The 22635-nt window shown below is 39.6% G+C and overlaps 1 protein-coding gene across 7 annotated transcripts in view; it reads right to left on the bottom strand.

Moving 5' to 3' along the window:
- Positions 1–1977: 1977 nt before the first annotated feature.
- The window catches only part of LOC131935564 (spectrin alpha chain, non-erythrocytic 1), a 126937-nt gene continuing 106279 nt past the window's right edge, over positions 1978–22635 (bottom strand). For 4 of the 7 annotated variants that reach the window (XM_059292028.1, XM_059292032.1, XM_059292033.1 and 1 more), the window contains 11 exons: positions 21563–21685; positions 19661–19672; positions 18090–18169; positions 17435–17618; positions 16487–16855; positions 15627–15864; positions 13295–13483; positions 12778–12837; positions 5669–5899; positions 4738–4814; positions 1978–3806 (listed from right to left, as the gene is read on the bottom strand). In XM_059292028.1, coding sequence (XP_059148011.1) covers positions 3654–3806; positions 4738–4814; positions 5669–5899; positions 12778–12837; positions 13295–13483; positions 15627–15864; positions 16487–16855; positions 17435–17618; positions 18090–18169; positions 19661–19672; positions 21563–21685 — 1716 coding nt within the window. In that variant the 3' untranslated portion in view covers positions 1978–3653. The remainder of the gene's footprint in view (positions 3807–4737; positions 4815–5668; positions 5900–12777; positions 12838–13294; positions 13484–15626; positions 15865–16486; positions 16856–17434; positions 17619–18089; positions 18170–19660; positions 19673–21562; positions 21686–22635) is intronic. The other 3 variants (XM_059292029.1, XM_059292030.1, XM_059292031.1) reach the window with 3 other exon arrangements.

Here is a 22635-nt window from a genome sequence, read left to right on the forward strand (position 1 = left end):
AACCTCTGTCCAGTGGACCATTTACTCACAGATTCGCAGCCAATAAAATAATACAAAATAAATAATCCATTCACCCGCTCACATATATAAATAATATGTGTGTGAGTACCTATGCTACAGGCTACCTACAGGCTACCTATCCTATGCTACAGGATACCTATGCTACAGGATGGCTAATAATATCAAAGATGTATCTAAACTAACAAGTTTCTAATTGTGAACAGCTGTGTGTTAAAACGTATGGCAGATTGCGGTCAAACGTTAACGATGTGTGATTAAAACAGAGAGCCATGTTGACCTTTACGTCCTAGATTTCTCAACAAAAATTGATTCGTGTGTTGATGGGAGTGCGTGTTGATCGGGTTTTCTTAGAAAACGAAAGTTCCTTTTATTTTAGGAATGATCTGACACGCTTGAAACGTGGCTGACTCTCTCCCCGGAAAATTGTTTTTGGCATTCTCAAGCTGTTGGGTAAAAACTGGCTATACTCGGATTAGGTGAAGTAGAGTTGACTTTTGACCTCGGCATATGAAGGACTGTTGTGGTCAGCACTATGTACTGCCACGTTGACCTGCCATAGAGACTTACAGGTGTACCATAATGTGCAGGTACTCGGCCTGCGGGTCTATGCAGGATCTACATGTCATAGCCCCCCCCCCCCACCCACCCACACACAACTTCACACCCTGGGGATGTTTATGTGCTTGGTATTTCGCTCGCGAGTGTCAGATTGTATAAGGACCAAAAGCTCGCTTAAATATGGCAGAGATTTTATAAGGACGAATGCTCTATTTAGAGAAATACTTAAGTGTTTTATTTTTTTTTAAATTCAGTGTAGGGCCTATTTTAAAAGTTTATTAAAAAAATTTAAATTAGTAGCATTTAAAAGCCTATATTTAGTATATTCTAAAGATACGAAGGTCCTTGTGTAATTAAACGTTTTAAAAATAGTAATTAGGCTCCAAAGTTAATTTGGGTAATTTTAATGAAACCGCCACTCCCACCATTAAAATAACTTGAACCCCGACCAGAAAATCCTAACCACAATTGTGTCACGTGGTCGGTTCTCTGGTCTCATGTGTGATGGAGACATCCGGGAATACAGCTCTCCTGACTGGGTGCCGCCACTACTTGACTGGGTGCCGCCACTACTTGACTGGGTGCTGCCACTACTTGACTGGGTGCTGCCACTACTTGACTGGGTGCCGCCACTACTTGACTGGGTGCCGCCACTACTTGACTGGGTGCCGCCACTACCTGTCACACTGGGTGCCGCCACTACTTGACTGGGTGCCGCCACTACCTGTCACACTGGGTGCCGCCACTACCTGACTCGCTGGGTGCCGCCACTACCTGTCACACTGGGTGCCGCCACTACCTGTCACACTGGGTGCCGCCACTACCACTACCTGTCACACTGGGTGCCGCCACTACCGGACACGCTGGGTACCGCCACTACCTGCCACATTGAATGCCGCCACTATCTGACTCGCTGGGTGCCGCCACTACCTGTCACACTGGGTGCCGCCACTACCTGACACGCTGGGTGCCGCTACTACTTTTTTTGCCATGTCACCCGGTGCACCCCCACCACTACTAATTAACCTTGTTATGTAATTCGGTCATCTTAGTTACATTAATGTTTAGTGACTAATTAATAACCATTATTAATTATTTTGAAGATTGTCTATCATTGCGTGGTCATCTGAAACGAGTTATTTGTGGTACGTAAACAAATAGAAGTTGAACATAACTCATATCCCTAGTCGCCACAAATATACGTAAGAAAAGCTTAAAATAGAAATTACATCGCCCGCCGCTAAACGGAAAAATCCCATTTCACAGAAAATTTAGTAGGGCGAGCAAGAAACTGTTTTCTCGAATATTTCTGATTGGCTGCAGGCCAAAAATGGATCGGGTTTTTTTTTTTTTTTTTTTGCGTGCCTACCTGAAACACAACTCGACTAGGAGGCGAGGTTTAGTTCAATATATTTATTACAATCTGTAGAGAAAATGTCAGTACAATATTCATACAATATTTCGTTTAATGAGACAATGACAGCTGTTTAAATAATTGTTTTCATCAGTTCTGAGACAAATTGGATGTTGCCACTCCCCACCATGAGCAGCAGGTTGCTGCCTTCACCACTCTCAAGTAACTGAGATAATCTTTACTTCGCTCAGTTACACAACAACTTTTCAAATCCTTTATTTGAGTTAGCAGAGAAATCTTTTGCTCCTTGAATAATGTCAAACTAGGTGATGATTCGTGCTATCAAGCAATCACACGTCTTATAAAAGGTTCAAGTAATAACCTGTAGACACCCACCAATCTGTCATGCTATTAACATCGGGAAATTAACAAAATATTATGCTTAGGCATATCATAATTAATGCTTTGTTGACATAGATGGATACTAAAGTACACATGATAAGGAAATAAAAGCTGAATATGAGTTCTGCGGCTAAGTCCAGGGACACGTTTCTCTTTGTATGTTAGTGATTACATGAATACAGAAATAAAAAATAAATGCTAAAATGTATGTACATGCCCATATGTTGTTCACATAGCCAAAGTTTGGAGTGGAAGAAATGTTGATGAACACAAGTATGAATGGGTCAAGTTGTGGGATAGAAAGATATGGAACTATCACAAATTCCAACTTGTCAATTGTTGTATGAATGGGTCAAGTTGTGGGATAGAAAGATCTGAAACTATCACAAATTCCAACTTGTCAATTGTTGTATGAATGGGTCAAGTTGTGGGATAGAAAGATCTGGAACTATCACAAATTCCAACTTGTCAATTGTTCAAAGTTTGAACACAGCGCAGTATCTGGCCACACCCACCCATCCAGCTTTAATCTAAGTACTAGGGAGACAATGATGCTAAAACTGGGCTCTACTGTACACAGCATAAGACAAAAGTTAAAACTACCATTGGTTAGCAAAGTAAAATATGAGACTAAAACAGGATATACAAATCTGATATAGCTATATCAAGTAAAACATGTTGCATATATATGACAAAGATATATCAATTTTAAAAAGGTTTCAGTACATCCAGCCATCTTGACAAATTTAGCAGTTTTGTTTTGGGCTCTAGCAAGTCACACAGCTGACACATGTCAGGTGATGTGGTGATTGATTAGCCAATATTTACAAACAGATGAATGATTGTACAGAGAGATTGGGGAGAAAACAACCTGTCAACAGTGATTGTGGTTTATTAAATCTTTGTTCAACATGACATGTAGCCATGACACAATGTCAGGACAGGATGACATGTAGCCATGACACAATTGCTTGTATTGCGTGCATTTGTTGCACTCATTAGAACAGCAGCAGTACTAAAAAAATTCTAAAATTAGAACTTACAAAAAGCAGGTGTATGATTGATTCCAGTCCAACAAAAACTAGTTCAGCAGTTTGAAAAAGGCTAGGTATAAAACTTGTGTAAATAAATCTCTGATCCAAAAAAGTTTGTACTCAAATATTTTGGTGCATGTCCAGAAATACAAAGAAAATGTGGACATTGGGTCACATCAGACACATCTAAAAATAGCACCAAAACACAGACTACACACACAGTCAGTTTAACCTCATTACACATGTGTGGCTCTTTCCTTTTTGTGCTCCTTGTCCTTCTTCTTCTACACATGTGTGGCTCTTTCCTTTTTGTGCTCCTTGTCCTTCTTCTTTTTGAGGAATCCAAACACACCGTGACTTTTTCTTTTTTCTTGACGGTCATCTCCACCTGCAGGCTCGGAGTGGCTGGAGGCTGATTCGGACCTTCGACCCCGGATCTGAGAAAAAGTGGGACGGAATTCACAAACCTGTACACTACATCCTAATGCTTAGAACTGTAAGACTAATGTGCAAATGGCAAAACATTGTCAGCATAAATCATTTAATATTTCAACACTTTACATCTAAATTAGGGTTAGTATAATGATCTTTATCAAACTGAGTCAAATAAAATAAGCATCTTTTGACCTGTTTATGTTATGTAGACATTTTTGTTTTTCTCAGACAGTTTCATAATACAGCTGAGGAAATAAGCGTGTTGCTTATTTTATTTACTATAAGACAAATTAAGCACCACCAGGGTTTCTACTGTAAACATTCTAAGTTAAGAAATAATGTGCTAGTGCTTGTGGACAACAGAAGATGAAATAAGCAACTAGCTTATTTCTGCCAACCAGCTGTCTAGGAAATTTTAACCCCTTTCCCTTCTTTATATATAATGTATTGAAAAATATATTGTTAATGCCATTTGCATTATAAACAAGAAAAAACACGGCTGCTATACTCAGTTCTAAACCCCAAACCTTGGTAGATGCCCAACATTCCAATTTCTTAAATCAGTCAAACTTCTCTTTAAAAATACTAAAAATATTTGCCTATAAATGCAAGGTAAATATAGATCATCGTTGACTGAAATAAGCCTGTTATTTTTTTGTCACCAGTTTTCCCAGTTAACCACCCTAAATTTAGAACAAACACAGCCAGTGTTTCTTCCAGACTTTTTTCTCCGGGGGGGCACTTGAAATCTTCGGGGGGGCGGTAAACTTTCTTCGGGGGGGCGGACACTGTTAAAAGTATATATTTTCTATATAAATTATATAAATTTCATTTCGTTCGGGGGGGCGGTAAAAATTTTTCGGGCCCCCCCCCGAAGAGATGCCTGGAAGAAACTCTGAACACAGCTAAGGTTCATAGTGTTGGCAATCTGACCTGGGAGTCATCATCAAATGAAGAATCTTTATCTTGACTGCTGTCTCCATATGGCTGAGGGTGACCATCTTCTTCATCTAGAAACAAAAATTTTATTTAATAGATTTATTGTAGGAGCTAGCAATTGGAGCTTTTAACTGACAGAATAATTGACCTAAAGTCCCAGTAGGAGCTAGCAATTGGAGCTTTTAACTGACAGAATAATTGACCTAAAGTCCCAGTAGGAGCTAGCAATTGGAGCTTTTAACTGACAGAATAATTGACCTAAAGTCCCAGTAGGAGCTAGCAATTGGAGCTTTTAACTGACAGAATAATTGACCTAAAGTCCCAGTAGGAGCTAGCAATTGGAGCTTTTAACTGACAGAATAATTGACCTAAATTCCCAGGGTAAGAGCTAGCTATTGAAACTTTTAACTGACAGAATAATTGACCTAAAGTCCCAGTAGGAGCTAGCAATTGGAGCTTTTAACTGACAGAATAATTGACCTAAAGTCCCAGTAGGAGCTAGCAATTGAAGCTTTTAACTGACAGAATAATTGACCTAAAGTCCCATTGTAGGAGCTAGCTATTGAAACTTTTAACTGACAGAATAATTGACCTAAAGTCCCAGTAGGAGCTAGCAAATGAAGCTTTTAACTGACAGAATAATTGACCTAAAGTCCCAGTGTAAGAGCTAGCTATTGAAGCTTTTAACTGACAGAATAATTGACCTAAATTCCCAGGGTAGGAGCTAGCATATGAAGCTTTTAACTGACAGAATAATTGACCTAAAGTCCCAGTAGGAGCTAGCAAATGAAGCTTTTAACTGACAGAATAATTGACCTAAAGTCCCAGTGTAAGAGCTAGCTATTGAAGCTTTTAACTGACAGAATAATTGACCTGAAGTCCCAGTAGGAGCTAGTAAATGAAACTTTTAACTGACAAAACTCACCTGAATGATTGGATGGAAGACTTGGTGTCCTGGAATGTACGACCACACCCCCTTCAAGCTGCACATGCCTGGAATGTTCTAGTACTGGTTCAAAAGTTCTGGGGAGGGGCTTAGGGGGTACAGCAGGTTTGGCTGATGGAGCCTCATGTGGAGGTGGGTGTGCAGGTGGTGGGGGACTGGCATCCCTGGTGTGGTCCAGTGATGGTGAAAACTGCTCGGATGGGTCCAGGTCTGAGAAAAACAGGTCTGGTCAGTTAACATTAGGTCTCAACACTACCAGGTCTGGTCATTAGGTCTCAACACAACCAGGTCTGGTCAGTTAACATTAGGTCTCAACACAACCAGGTCTGGTCAGTTAACATTAGGTCTCAACACTACCAGGTCTGGTCATTAGGTCTCAACACAACCAGGTCTGGTCAGTTAACATTAGGTCTCAACACAACCAGGTCTGGTCAGTTAACATTAGGTCTCAACAAAACCAGGTCTGGTCAGTTAACATTAGGTCTCAACAAAACCAGGTCTGGTCAGTTAACATTAGGTCTCAACACAATCAGGTCTGGTCAGTTAACATTAGGTCTCAACACAACCAGGTCTGGTCATTAGTTCTCAACACAACCAGGTCTGGTCAGTTAACATTAGGTCTCAACACAACCAGGTCTGGTCATTAGGTCTCAACACAACCAGGTCTGGTCAGTTAACATTAGGTCTCAACACAACCAGGTCTGGTCAGTTAACATTAGGTCTCAACACAACCAGGTCTGGTCATTAGGTCTCAACACAACCAGGTCTGGTCAGTTAACAATAGGTCTCAACACAACCAGGTCTGGTCAGTTAACATTAGGTCTCAACACTACCAGGTCTGGTCAGTTAACATTAGGTCTCAACACAACCAGGTCTGGTCAGTTAACATTAGGTCTCAACACAACCAGGTCTGGTCAGTTAACATTAGGTCTCAACACAACCAGGTCTGGTCAGTTAACATTAGGTCTCAACACAACCAGGTCTGGTCATTTAACATTAGGTCTCAACACAATCAGGTCTGGTCAGTTAACATTAGGTCTCAACACAACCAGGTCTGGTCATTAGGTCTCAACACAACCAGGTCTGGTCAGTTAACATTAGGTCTCAACACAACCAGGTCTAGTCAGTTAACATTAGGTCTCAACACAACCAGGTCTGGTCAGTTAACATTAGGTCTCAACACAACCAGGTCTGGTCATTAGGTCTCAACACAACCAGGTCTGGTCAGTTAACATTAGGTCTCAACACAACCAGGTCTGGTCAGTTAACATTAGGTCTCAACACTACCAGGTCTGGTCATTAGGTCTCAACACAACCAGGTCTGGTCAGTTAACAATAGGTCTCAACACAACCAGGTCTGGTCAGTTAACATTAGGTCTCAACACTAACAGGTCTGGTCAGTTAACATTGGGTCTCAACACAACCAGGTCTGGTCAGTTAACATTAGGTCTCAACACTACCAGGTCTGGTCAGTTAACATTAGGTCTCAACACAACCAGGTCTGGTCAGTTAACATTAGGTCTAAACACTACCAGGTCTGGTCATTAGGTCTCAACACTACCAGGTCTGGTCATTAGGTCTCAACACTACCAGGTCTGGTCAGTTAACATTAGGTCTCAACACAACCAGGTCTGGTCAGTTAACATTAGGTCTCAACACAACCAGGTCTAGTCAGTTAACATTAGGTCTCAACACAACCAGGTCTGGTCAGTTAACATTAGGTCTCAACACAACCAGGTCTGGTCATTAGGTCTCAACACAACCAGGTCTGGTCAGTTAACAATAGGTCTCAACACAACCAGGTCTGGTCAGTTAACATTAGGTCTCAACACAACCAGGTCTGGTCAGTTAACATTGGGTCTCAACACAACCAGGTCTGGTCAGTTAACATTAGGTCTCAACACAACCAGGTCTGGTCAGTTAACATTAGGTCTCAACACAACCAGGTCTGGTCAGTTAACATTAGGTCTCAACAAAACCAGGTCTGGTCAGTTAACATTAGGTCTCAACACAATCAGGTCTGGTCAGTTAACATTAGGTCTCAACACAACCAGGTCTGGTCATTAGGTCTCAACACAACCAGGTCTGGTCAGTTAACATTAGGTCTCAACACAACCAGGTCTGGTCAGTTAACATTAGGTCTCAACACAACCAGGTCTGGTCATTAGGTCTCAACACAACCAGGTCTGGTCAGTTAACATTAGGTCTCAACACAACCAGGTCTGGTCAGTTAACAATAGGTCTCAACACAACCAGGTCTGGTCATTAGGTCTCAACACAACCAGGTCTGGTCAGTTAACAATAGGTCTCAACACAACCAGGTCTGGTCAGTTAACATTAGGTCTCAACACTACCAGGTCTGGTCAGTTAACATTGGGTCTCAACACAACCAGGTCTGGTCAGTTAACATTAGGTCTCAACACTACCAGGTCTGGTCAGTTAACATTAGGTCTCAACACAACCAGGTCTGGTCAGTTAACATTAGGTCTAAACACTACAAGGTCTGGTCATTAGGTCTCAACACTACCAGGTCTGGTCATTAGGTCTCAACACTACCAGGTCTGGTCAGTTAACATTAGGTCTCAACACAACCAGGTCTGGTCAGTTAACATTAGGTCTCAACACAACCAGGTCTGGTCAGTTAACATTAGGTATCAACACAACCAGGTCTGGTCAGTTAACATTAGGTTTCAACACAACCAGGTCTGGTCAGTTAACATTAGGTCTCAACACAACCAGGTCTGGTCAGTTAACATTAGGTCTCAACACAACCAGGTCTGGTCAGTTAACATTAGGTCTCAACACAACCAGGTCTGGTCATTAGGTCTCAACACTACCAGATTTGGTCAGTTAACATTAGGTCTCAACACAACCAGGTCTGGTCATTAGGTCTCAACACTACCAGGTCTGGTCAGTTAACATTAGGTCTCAACACTACCAGGTCTGGTCATTAGGTCTCAACACTACCAGGTCTGGTCAGTTAACATTAGGTCTCAACACTACCAGGTCTGGTCAGTTAACATTAGGTCCAACACAACCAGGTCTGGTCATTAGGTCTCAACACAACCAGGTCTGGTCATTAGGTCTCAACACAACCAGGTCTGGTTAGTTAACATTAGGTCTCAACACAACCAGGTCTGGTCATTAGGTCTCAACACAACCAGGTCTGGTCAGTTAACATTAGGTCTCAACACAACCAGGTCTGGTCATTAGGTCTCAACACAACCAGGTCTGGTCATTAGGTCTCAACACTACCAGGTCTGGTCATTAGGACTCAACACAACCAGGTCTGGTCAGTTAACATTAGGTCTCAACACAACCAGGTCTGGTCAGTTAACATTAGGTCTCAACACAACCAGGTCTGGTCATTAGGTCTCAAAACAACCAGGTCTGGTCATTAGGTCTCAACACAACCAGGTCTGGTCAGTTAACATTAGGTCTCAACACAACCAGGTCTGGTCATTAGGTCTCAACACAACCAGGTCTGGTCATTAGGTCTCAACACAACCAGGTCTGGTCATTAGGTCTCAACACAACCAGGTCTGGTCATTAGGTCTCAACACTACCAGGTCTGGTCATTAGGTCTCAACACAACCAGGTCTGGTCAGTTAACATTAGGTCTCAACACTACCAGGTCTGGTCATTAGGTCTCAACACTACCAGGCCTGGTCAGTTAACATTAGGTCTCAACACAACCAGGTCTAGTCAGTTAACATTAGGTCTCAACACAACCAGGTTTGGTCAGTTAACATTAGGTCTCAACACAACCAGGTCTGGTCAGTTAACATTAGGTCTCAACACAAACAGGTCTGGTCAGTTAACATTAGGTCTCAACACAACCAGGTCTGGTCATTAGGTCTCAACACAACCAGGTCTGGTCAGTTAACATTAGGTCTCAACACAACCAGGTCTGGTCATTAGGTCTCAACACAACCAGGTCTGGTCAGTTAACATTAGGTCTCAACACAACCAGGTCTGGTCATTAGGTCTCAACACAACCAGGTCTGGTCATTAGGTCTCAACACAACCAGGTCTGGTCATTAGGTCTCAACACAACCAGGTCTGGTCATTAGGTCTCAACACAACCAGGTCTGGTCATTAGGTCTCAACACTACCAGGTCTGGTCATTAGGTCTCAACACAACCAGGTCTGGTCAGTTAACATTAGGTCTCAACACTACCAGGTCTGGTCATTAGGTCTCAACACTACCAGGCCTGGTCAGTTAACATTAGGTCTCAACACAACCAGGTTTGGTCAGTTAACATTAGGTCTCAACACAACCAGGTCTGGTCAGTTAACATTAGGTCTCAACACAAACAGGTCTGGTCAGTTAACATTAGGTCTCAACACAACCAGGTCTGGTCATTAGGTCTCAACACAACCAGGTCTGGTCATTAGGTCTCAACACAACCAGGTCTGGTCAGTTAACATTAGGTCTCAACACAACCAGGTTTGGTCATTAGGTCTCAACACAACCAGGTCTGATCATTAGGTCTCAACACTACCAGGCCTGGTCAGTTAACATTAGGTCTCAAAACAACCAGGTCTGGTCAGTTAACATAAGGTCTCAACATTACCAGGTCTGGTCAGTTAACATTAGGTCTCAACACAACCTGGTCTGGTCAGTTAACATTAGGTCTCAACACTTTCAGGTCTGGTCATTAAGTCTCAACACAACCAGGTCTGGTCAGTTAACATTAGGTCTCAACACAACCAGGTCTGGTCAGTTAACATTAGGTCTCAACACAACCAGGTCTGGTCATTAAGTCTCAACACAACCAGGTCTGGTCAGTTAACATTAGGTCTCAACACAACCAGGTCTGGTCAGTTAACATTAGGTCTCAACACAACCAGGTCTGGTCAGTTAACATTAAGTCTCAACACAACCAGGTCTGGTCAGTTAACATTAGGTCTCAACACTACCAGGTCTGGTCAGTTAACATTAGGTCTCAACACAACCAGGTCTGGTCAGTTAACATTAGGTCTCAACACTACCAGGTCTGGTCATTAGGTCTCAACACTACCAGGTCTGGTCAGTTAACATTAGGTCTCAATACTACCAGGTCTGGTCAGTTAACATTAGGTCTCAACCCAACCAGGTCTGGTCATTAGGTCTGAACACTACCAGGTCTGGTCAGTTAACATTAGGTCTCAACACTACCAGGTGTGGTCAGTTAACATTAGGTCTCAACACAAATAGGATTAATTAATTAACATTAATTTTTAACCCAATCAATAGAATCAAATGTAGGAATTAAAATGTTTCCAACTCCAACCAATCTAGGTTCATTTTTCTATCTTTTAATTATCTTAATTAATATTTCATGTTCCTGTATTTAACACAAAAATTTGATTATCAGATTTTGCTTAGATATTTGATTGGTTCATTCATGTGAAATGACAACTGTTTACATCTATAATAAATAATAGATTTGGAATCTGTAAAAAAAAATATTAAATTTCATTTGTATCATAGACTTAAAACAAATATTTCACATGCAACACTAGCAATTAGAAATGCACAACTACTGCACATCAGTTTTTAGCTTAAGCTAAAAGAAAGCTAGCAAGCATTAAACATAAACAAAATAAAGAGAAATAGCAATACAACCACCCAAAGTTGTTATTTTACATCCACCCAAAGTTATAAAAAACTATTTTACCATCACCTGCTAAGACATGCGCTACAAGTCAAAAGGCTAAAGGCTATGTATCTAGTTACTAATGGCTACAAGTCAAAAGGCTAAAGGCTATGTATCTAGTTACTAATGGCTACAAGTCAAAAGGCTAAAGGCTATGTATCTAGTTACTAATGGCTACAAGTCAAAAGGCTAAAGGCTATGTATCTAGTGAAATTAAAAACGTTGTCTAGTCTAAAAACTCTCATATATTGACCTACCAAAGCAATTGCATAGAATAAAAATGTCTTGATATTTTCTAAAGGAAGTCAAGTGTTTTAGGAAGAGAGTGAGAAACTGATGTTTAAAAATTATTTAAATATTATCCAGCTAGGAACGAAAGATAAAAATTTCTTTAAAAAATTATTTTACACCGATAAAAATCATTAAAAAAAAACATAATGACATTTGATATTCAGAACTAATAACAAAAAGTAATGAATTATGTAATAATGGGTAGAATGCAATCTAAATTTAAACAATTGTCGAAGGCCTGAAAATGGAATTGGTATTTTTAAACAATTATTGGTACTGAAATGAAATAGGTAACTTTATTCAACAGTTGACATTAAAATCAAACTGGCAGATTTAAAGAACTGTTGGTAGGCCTACAGTAATGAAAATTGTAAATTCAAACACATGTTGGTAGTGTTATGAAATTGATACATTTGATCGACTGTTGGTACTGTAGTCTTAAGAGATGGTTACATTTATAATTTGGTCACTCTATAGTGAAATAGGATAAAACACAATAAAGCTTTGACCAAAAAAAATGTTCAAACTTATAAACAAAGCAAATATGGTTGCACAAACCTAGGCATATATATTTGTTTAACTCAAAACATGGATTCAAAATAATAAATGTAGGCTACTGTTTCACGTGGGGGGAGGGGGAAATTGTCATCTCCAGATCCATCTGATAAGTGAAAGTATTTTATTTAAAATTATAAATGAATCTTATTGATATTGCCAATTTTACTTGATTCATTTAACAGTTAAGTTACAATAAAAGATAATAGACATTTTGTTGAGTAATTTACTTAAATTAAGTTAATTGTCTATTCTTGTTTTATAAATTTATTTTACTTTAATTTCAAGAAAAAAAGAAATCTATCTGCAATTTTCAATTTAAAAGCATGTATGGTACTAATCTTTGAATAACAAATAAGAAAATGTTTAGTTATTTTCACTTAAAGGCCAGGTAAGCTTTGAGTAACCAAACACCATGTATTATGCTACAAGCACAACTATTGTGTGTAGCTGGAAGCAAGTAGAAATCGTCCACAGCAATTCTTCAGAAGGTGCATTCATACAATACAATCAAGATCCCCAACCAAAAAAAAATAAAAAATTGAAAAAAATCCAAAAAAAAAAAGCATCAAATTCTAAAATAAATGTGGCCTAGTTCACCTTCTTCTGGAGGCAGCTCTGGCTGACCTAGATTTAGACCTTCAAGCATAGATTCCTGCTCTGAAAAATATTTGACAGCTGGTTAAAAGATGCATGTCTAGCAGCCTGGTGAGGCCCCCTGCTCACTGTGCTCAGCCCAATTATTGACCTATCAGAATTAGTTAGAGTAGAGAGCCAATGCGCAGTTTAAACCATGTTGGTTCTCCAATTGGTTCCTTTTAAATGTCTTCTCATCATGTGTATGGCACGGCTACATTGGAGGTAGATCAAGTATTTGACACCACTAAACTCATGCTGAACAACAACTGAACTATTATAAAAAGATATTAGTTGCCAGAAGAGTTACCAAGGTAAACAATGAGATACAAGTTTTAAAATATCCATACATCAGTTATAGTATTTACATTTGTTGGGATAATGGGATTATGATCTAAAATATTAGAAAATTTCCATCATCAGCGTCCACAGAAAGCCAAAAAATGTGTTAGTTTTTAGAACAAGTGTACAAGCAACTGACCAGCAAAGTACTGGATCTTTGAATGCCAGGCTTTCATGGTTTCTGTGTTAGAGAACTCTAACAAGTACTCAGCTCCATCCTGCAGCCTCAGGCGCAGCACGTTCTGTTTCTTGGTGTAGTCAGAGGCCACTTCATTGATGGACCGATGGATGTTGACAGGGGGGGCTGCGGCCACACCATCGCCATATGCTGGACAGGTAAGGCAAGTGGTCAGATATTTTAGTGGACAAACAGGTAAGGCAAGTGGTCAGATATTTTAGTGGACAAACAGGTAAGGCAAGTGGTCAGTTATTTTAGTGGACAAACAGGTAAGGCAAGTGGTCAGATATTTTAGTGGACAAACAGGTAAGGCAAGTGGTCAGATATTTTAGTGGACAAACAGGTAAGGCAAGTGGTCAGATATTTTAGTGGACAAACAGGTAAGACAAGTGGTCAGTTATTTTAGTGGACAAACAGGTAAGGCAAGTGGTCAGATATTTTAGTGGACAAACAGGTAAGGCAAGTGGTCAGTTATTTTAGTGGACAAACAGGTAAGGCAAGTGGTCAGATATTTTAGTGGACAAACAGGTAAGGCAAGTGGTCAGATATTTTAGTGGACAAACAGGTAAGGCAAGTGGTCAGATATTTTAGTGGACAAACAGGTAAGGCAAGTGGTCAGATATTTTAGTGGACAAACAGGTAAGGCAAGTGGTCAGTTATCTTAGTGGACAAACAGGTAAGGCAAGTGGTCAGATATTTTAGTGAACAAACAGGTAAGGCAAGTGGTCAGTTATTTTAGTGGACAAACAGGTAAGGCAAGTGGTCAGATATTTTAGTGGACAAACAGGTAAGACAAGTGGTCAGTTATTTTAGTGGACAAACAGGTAAGACAAGTGGTCAGTTATTTTAGTGGACAAACAGGTAAGGCAAGTGGTCAGATATTTTAGTGGACAAACAGGTAAGACAAGTGGTCAGTTATTTTAGTGAACAAACAGGTAAGGCAAGTGGTCAGATATTTTAGTGGACAAACAGGTAAGGCAAGTGGTCAGATATTTTAGTGGACAAACAGGTAAGACAAGTGGTCAGTTATTTTAGTGAACAAACAGGTAAGGCAAGTGGTCAGATATTTTAGTGGACAAACAGGTAAGGCAAGTGGTCAGATATTTTAGTGGACAAACAGGTAAGGCAAGTGGTCAGTTATTTTAGTGGACAAACAGGTAAGGCAAGTGGTCAGATATTTTAGTGGACAAACAGGTAAGACAAGTGGTCAGTTATTTTAGTGGACAAACAGGTAAGGCAAGTGGTCAGATATTTTAGTGAACAAACAGGTAAGACAAGTGGTCAGTTATTTTAGTGAACAAACAGGTAAGGCAAGTGGTCAGTTATTTTAGTGAACAAACAGGTAAGGCAAGTGGTCAGTTATTTTAGTGAACAAACAGGTAAGACAAGTGGTCAGATATTTTAGTGGACAAACAGGTAAGGCAAGTGGTCAGTTATTTTAGTGAACAAACAGGTAAGGCAAGTGGTCAGTTATTTTAGTGAACAAACAGGTAAGACAAGTGGTCAGATATTTTAGTGGACAAACAGGTAAGGCAAGTGGTCAGTTATTTTAGTGGACAAACAGGTAAGGCAAGTGGTCAGATATTTTAGTGGACAAACAGGTAAGGCAAGTGGTCAGATATTTTAGTGAACAAACAGGTAAGGCAAGTGGTCAGATATTTTAGTGAACAAACAGGTAAGGCAAGTGGTCAGTTATTTTAGTGAACAAACAGGTAAGGCAAGTGGTCAGTTATTTTAGTGAACAAACAGGTAAGACAAGTGGTCAGATATTTTAGTGGACAAACAGGTAAGGCAAGTGGTCAGTTATTTTAGTGAACAAACAGGTAAGGCAAGTGGTCAGTTATTTTAGTGAACAAACAGGTAAGACAAGTGGTCAGATATTTTAGTGGACAAACAGGTAAGGCAAGTGGTCAGTTATTTTAGTGGACAAACAGGTAAGGCAAGTGGTCAGATATTTTAGTGGACAAACAGGTAAGGCAAGTGGTCAGATATTTTAGTGAACAAACAGGTAAGGCAAGTGGTCAGATATTTTAGTGAACAAACAGGTAAGGCAAGTGGTCAGTTATTTTAGTGAACAAACAGGTAAGGCAAGTGGTCAGTTATTTTAGTGAACAAACAGGTAAGACAAGTGATCAGATATATTGTGAGGGCTAAAATGAAAGGCAAATATTCAGTTATTTTATGCTAGCAACCTTTAATGGATCATCCAAGAATGTATTCACATGTGTTGTACTAAAATGTCTAAGATGAAGTGTACAAGCAACTGAGGGAAAATGTCTGAGAAAACACCTACCTTCCTTATCTTTAAAGAAACACAAGAGCTGCCCAAAGAGGACTGTGTAGAAGTTCTTCCAGGAGCGGATGGTGGCTTTCTTCCCCCCTGCCTGCAACTCATGCTTGCGCTCTACCACCCCCTCCAGCTCAGGGGCAGGCAAGTTCTCTGGCAGCTTGTACTTGTCCTTAAAGCTTCTTGTACGTCTTCTGATGTTGAAACTAGGAGTTCTCTTTGATTTCTTGCTCTCATCTTTAACCTACAACAGCAAACAATGCCAGATTTTACTTTCTAGATCAAGTGCCAGCAGAGAAAACATGTGCTTCTAGGAAGAGACACACAGGAGGTTGTGAGAGACACACAGGAGGTTGTGAGAGACACACAGGAGGTTGTGAGAGACACACAGGAGGTTGTGGTTCTAGGAAGAGACACACAGGAGGTTGTGAGACACGCAGGAGGTTGCGAGAGACACACAGGAGGTTGTGAGACATGCAGGAGGCTGTGAGAGACACACAGGAGGTTGTGAGAGACACATAGGAGGTTGTGAGAGACACACAGGAGGTTGTGAGAGACACACAGGAGGTTGTGAGAGACACGCAGGAGGTTGTGAGAGACACACAGGAGGTTGTGAGAGACACATAGGAGGTTGTGAGAGACACACAGGAGGTTGTGAGAGACACATAGGAGGTTGTGAGAGACACACAGGAGGTTGTGAGAGACACGCAGGAGGTTGTGAGAGACACACAGGAGGTTGTGAGAGACACACAGGAGGTTGTGGTTCTAGGAAGAGACATGCAGAAGGTTGTGAGAGAGACACAGGAGGTTGTGAGAGACACATAGGAGGTTGTGGTTCTAGGAAGAGACATGCAGAATGTACTCACAATCTCTGCACGCTTCATTCCTGTTGGACTCAGAGGAGGAGATAAGTTGCCTTTCATCTGGTAAGAAGGAGAGGTAGGACCAGGACTTGTATTGCGAGGCTTTGGCTTGGGGTGTGAAGTAGGTGGTGGGGCATTGGGCAGCTCAGGGGCAGGGGCATTTGGCAGTTCAGGGGCAGGGGCATTGGGCAGTTCAGGGGCAGATGTCTCATCTTCTTCAGTCAAAGAAATATTTTTTGGTGATGGCAGGGTTAGATCTCCATCAGCTGGAGCAGCCCTAGGTGATGTTGGTGGAGATGATGGTGGTGATGCTTTTGTCCACACAGGTTCAGCTTTGTCTTCAGGGGATGAGAGATGCTCATCAAGACTGGTCTGAAATCAATAAGGTAAACTTATACACCTGTGCAGGTGTCAAGATAGGAATCATACCTTTTACCTGGAAGAAAATGTCACATATTTCTTTCTCATTAAATTAAGAGTCAGGACAACAGGGCTGTTTGGTTGGGCTGTACAGTGTACAGTGTACAATAAACTCAAGTCTCAGGTTAGGACTCCAGGCTTGAGTCTTTATGTGTCTACCTCAGTCTGATGGGTACCTAACTCATGTTAGGGAAAGTAAAGGTCTACCTAGGTCTGATGGGTACCTAACTCATGTTAGGGAAAGTAAAAGTCTACCTAGGTCTGATGTAAAGGGAAAGTAAAGGCAGTTGGGCAAAGAACTGATCACGCTAAACCTGCATATATTGAGGTGATGGAAACTTCATTTGTACAGCATTAGGTCAGAAAGGGCCGGTTAATTTTTTTTTACATACAGCATTACAGATAAACACACAGTAGGAACAGGTTCAAGTTTCTGTATTTCAGGGATTCTCCTTGGTGCTCCTAAACTAAACCTTAGATTGCTGAAGTAACGAGTTGGTCAGCACAAAACTCAGTTTGGGCAAATCTTACCTGCTTGAAGTTGGCAGCTTTAGGCAGAGAAATGGTAGGTGAGGTTGGATGATCTGACCGTGTACGAAAACTGACTGCCCTTTGAACATCTTGTTTTGAGCCCTCCGGTCTGGCTGCTATTTTTATACTCTGTGATCTACCAATCAAATTTTTCACTGTTGACCTGTCCAGTTTGTCCTCATTCCTTAAAAAAAACAGATTGGAATATGACAATCAATTAATTAGTTCAGCTATAATTATAAATTTTCATTCAGAAATATTATGTTATATTATAAATTAAATGTATTTTATTTTGGAGAAACACCATGTAAATTTTAACAATGAGGGCTTATGGTATACATATATAAAAGTAAAATGAAGGTTTTCAGCCTGGTGAATGTAGACTAAATGGCCAGCCTGGTAAATGTAGACTGAATGGCCAGCCTGGTGAATGTAGACTGAATGGCCAGTCTGGTGAATGTAGACTGAATGGCCAGTCTGGTGAATGTAGACTGAATGGCCAGCCTGGTGAATGTAGACTGAATGGCCAGTGTGGTGAATGTAGACTGAATGGCCAGTCTGGTGAATGTAGACTGAATGGCCAGTGTGGTGAATGTAGACTGAATGGCCAGTCTGGTGAATGTAGACTGAATGGCTGAAGTCTACACATCAGTACCTTGTGTTTTCATCTTCTTCCATCTGACGACGCAGCAAAAATTCTTTAGCTTTCCTGTGTTCGTCTTCCCTTCGTCTCTCCTACAAATAAAACAGACATGTTAGCTCACCATCTGACTAACATGGTATCAATCTTAAATTGTTTCTTTTATTTACCAATATACACTATTGAGAAATAACAAACATTTTTATAAAAACACCATTAAATGCTAAATTATTTTAAAAATCCCTTGATTATATAATCTAAAATAAAATACTTACAGATTATCTTAAATTTGTTTAAATAATATACATTTTGTAATTGTCTATGTGTTGTATATTAGGCCTAGATTCTGAAAATATTGGTAGGTAACAGATCTACTACAAGGAAGTGTGAAAACATGTGGGTCCACACAGACTGTTTACTGGTTAGCTACTAATTACAGACAACAGTGGGTCTACATATTTTAATTCACTTTCATTAAAACTTCCTTAGTAAAATAAAATAAAAAATGTAAATAGTAAACAGAGTAATGAAATGGGTAGTTTAAAATAAAGAGAATATTCTTGTGAACTAATTATTGATAAAGACAATTTAAAAGAGCCTAGATGTGAGAATAGAAGAACTGATGTCAAGAAGATGACCACTAGATTTGGTGATCACTCACAACATGAAACCAGTGTAATGTTACAGGACAACAGCAATACACACAACCAACTGACTAGCCCCAGAACTACTTTCTGTTATTGCTTTTTGGAAATCTTTTATCACTCTTCATCTTGATTAGATTTATTATAAGCTTTTAGTAAAAATGTCAAGTTTAAGCATGATTATTTTTAAAAGTAATAATAAGCAATAAATATTTTGAGAAGAGAAAATGATATTTAAATAAACCAAGAGCAGAAGATAAAAAAAGAGAGTAGTCCAGCAGTAGAGTGCCTACATTGTATGGAAGAAGAGGATCAAAATTAGTGCTAGGAAACAAAATCTCTAACAGTTACTCTTTATACTAGAGCCAACCTGACCCACTCATGGTGCTCGTCAGAAGATTTTTTACAAGTTTATGTACAATGGGACAACACTGCTAAAAGTTGATTAGAACCCTCATCCACATGTGTCAGAGCAAAAATAAAACAAATCAAAGCAAATGAAACTTTTCATTGGTTAAATTCTAATTTGTCAATTTCCAGATCGAGTTGATCAATGGCTTACTGTCACCATTTAGTTTAGTGTTAAATTAGATCACCAATCAGTTTAATTGGGTTAAATTTGATAAGCAGCACTCTAGGAATAGACAGATCTGTTTTAATTTAAAATAAGCATTTAAAAAATGAAGTCACTTTTGTAACTGAATATTTAAATACTATTTTTTAAAGTTTAAATTAAAGGGATAGAAAGACATTTTTTTTAAACACTCCAGTTAGCTTAAAAATTGTTCAGGGTATTAAATACACAAACAGCTCTGTGCTATAGGGAAGGAAACAAAATATAAAACCTGGGTTTATAATAACACAAGGAATATAAAGGCTAATAGCAGCAGTGCTCAAAATAAATACAAAGTGAAGGCAAGAAGCCACATCTAAGTAACATACGTTTATCTGGGCCTGGAAGATGAGTAACATTTCAATTAGTATTTTATAGTAACATTTCAATTAGTATTTTATAATCATGTGCAGCTACAAGTCAATGGCTAATAGAGTCTACAGGGTGCAATCAATCTAGTGTATGTAACTGTGGCATAGTGTAGGCCTATAATTGTAGCAGTCATTCTAGTGTAGGCCTATACTTGTGGCAGCCAATCTAGTGTAGGCCTATACTTGTAGCAGTCATTCTAGTGTAGGCCTATACTTGTGGCAGCCAATCTAATGTAGGCCTATAATTGTGGCAGTCATTCTAGTGTATGTAGCTGTGGCATAATGTAGGCCTATAATTGTGGCAGTCATTCTAGTGTAGGCCTATAATTGTGGCAGTCATTCTAGTGTAGGCCTATACTTGTGGCAGCCAATCTAGTGTATGTAGCTGTGGCATAATGTAGGCCTATAGTTGTAGCACAGTCAGTCTAGCATTTATTATTGAGAATGTAGATAAATTACTGCACCATCAAACTAATGTCAGATTTATGGATTTCTTGTAAATTAGTTTCTCTTGTACAAAAGTTTGCTATGTCTTGTCACTACTAACCAAACAAAAAACAACTAGGAAGCAAAACTAAAATGTCAGGTTCCATCACACTATGTCAAATTTATGGATTTCTTAGTAAATTAGTTTCTCTTGTAATAAACTTTGTAATAGTCAAGTGACTACTAACCAAACAAAAAACGACTAGGAAGCAAAACTAAAATGTCAGGTTCCATCACACTATGTCAAATTTATGGATTTCTTAGTAAATTAGTTTCTCTTGTAATAAACTTTGTAATAGTCAAGTGACTACTAACCAAACAAAAAACAACTAGGAAGCAAAACTAAAATGTCAGGTTCCATCACACTATGTCAAATTTATGGATTTCTTAGTAAATTAGTTTCTCTTGTAAGAAAGTTTGTAATAGTCAAGTGACTACTAACCAAATACAAAACGACTAGGAAGCAAAACTAAAATGTCAGGTTCTATCACACTATGTCAAATTTATGGATTTCTTAGTAAATTAGTTTCTCTTGTAATAAACTTTGTAATAGTCAAGTGACTACTAACCAAACAAAAAACAACTAGGAAGCAAAACTAAAATGTCAGGTTCCATCACACTATGTCAAATTTATGGATTTCTTAGTAAATTAGTTTCTCTTGTAATAAACTTTGTAATAGTCAAGTGACTACTAACCAAATACAAAACGACTAGGAAGCAAAACTAAAATGTCAGGTTCCATCACACTATGTCAAATTTATGGATTTCTTAGTAAATTAGTTTCTCTTGTAATAAACTTTGTAATAGTCAAGTGACTACTAACCAAATACAAAACGACTAGGAAGCAAAACTAAAATGTCAGGTTCTCTAACTGGGGGACTAGGTGCAACACAAGCACAGGGGGAATAACTTGACTCAATTGTTGTTTACAAACAGGAAATCACAGACAGGAAAATTTAGTGGAATTGGGAAATAGAATCAAATAAAAAACTGGGAGGCATTTTCCTGTGATGAGGATAGTACATCAGAAATGGGATAAAATGGGCGGTCTGATAAAATGTCAGACAAGTACCTCCATTTAAGTCACCTGTCAGTAATACCAGGTACTGTGTTCTTATGGTCAACTTATGACAATGTAGCCTACTGGTCACTTGGTGCGGTAACATGTTTGTCATTATTAATGTAGTAATAAAAAAGCCATTATTTAAAGTATTATTTATTAATACTTTTTCCTGTAATAAGTGTACACTATCCTGTCTTGAAAGTCTTATTACAGCAGTAAAAAAATAAAAGTGTCTACAATGCTTGCCTGACTGGAAAGACTAAAGCTAAAATTGTGCAGCTAAAACTAAACTTGAATGCCTGAAGAGTTACCTCCAAAATTCTCTCCTGTTCTTTGCGTCTGAGGTCGTCTAACCTTTCCTTCTCTCTCCTTGCTTCATCTTCCACTTGCTGTTGTTGTTCTAGAAGTTTCTGCTGTCTAACAGCTTTATCCACCTGAAACAAACATTAGATCAGGTCAAAGTTCATTCATACATGGAGCTCAGAGATTTCTTAGCCAGGTTATATATTTTATAATTTGCTACTATAAGACTTTTTCACACTGCTGCAATGTCCACAGTCTATATAAAATTATTTTCTGTAACTAACTGACACAGGTGTGTTTAAGCCTACCTTGTCTGTCTGACACAGGTGTGTTTAAGCCTACCTTGTACCTGTCTGCCACAGGTGTGTTTAAGCCTGCCTTGTCTGTCTGACACAGGTGTGTTTAAGCCTACCTTGTACCTGTCTGACACAGGTGGGTTTATGCCTACCTTGTACCTGTCTGACACAGGTGTGTTTATGCCTACCTTGTCTATGACACAGGTGTGTTTATGCCTACCTTGTCTATGACACAGGTGTGTTTATGCCTACCTTGTCTGTCTGACACAGGTGTGTTTATGCCTACCTTGTACCTGTCTGACACAGGTGTGTTTATGACTACCTTGTACCTGTCTGACACAGGTGTGTTTATGCCTACCTTGTACCTGTCTGCCACAGGTGTGTTTATGCCTACCTTGTACCTGTCTGCCACAGGTGTGTTTAAGCCTACCTTGTACCTGTCTGACACAGGTGTGTTTATGCCTACCTTGTCTCTGTCTGACACAGGTGTGTTTATGCCTACCTTGTACCTGTCTGACACAGGTGTGTTTATGTCTACCTTGTACCTGTCTGACACAGGTGTGTTTATGCCTACCTTGTACCTGTCTGACACAGGTGTGTTTATGTCTACCTTGTACCTGTCTGACACAGGTGTGTTTATGCCTACCTTGTACCTGTCTGACACAGGTGTGTTTATGCCTACCTTGTCTGTCTGACACAGGTGTGTTTAAGCCTACCTTGTCTGTCTGCCACAGGTGTGTTTATGCCTACCTTGTCTCTGTCTGACACAGGTGTGTTTATGCCTA

This window comes from Physella acuta, unplaced genomic scaffold, assembly GCF_028476545.2.
Source record: "Physella acuta isolate Inbredline_101_S28 unplaced genomic scaffold, ASM2847654v3 ptg000148l, whole genome shotgun sequence".
Lineage (NCBI taxonomy): Eukaryota > Metazoa > Mollusca > Gastropoda > Physidae > Physella > Physella acuta.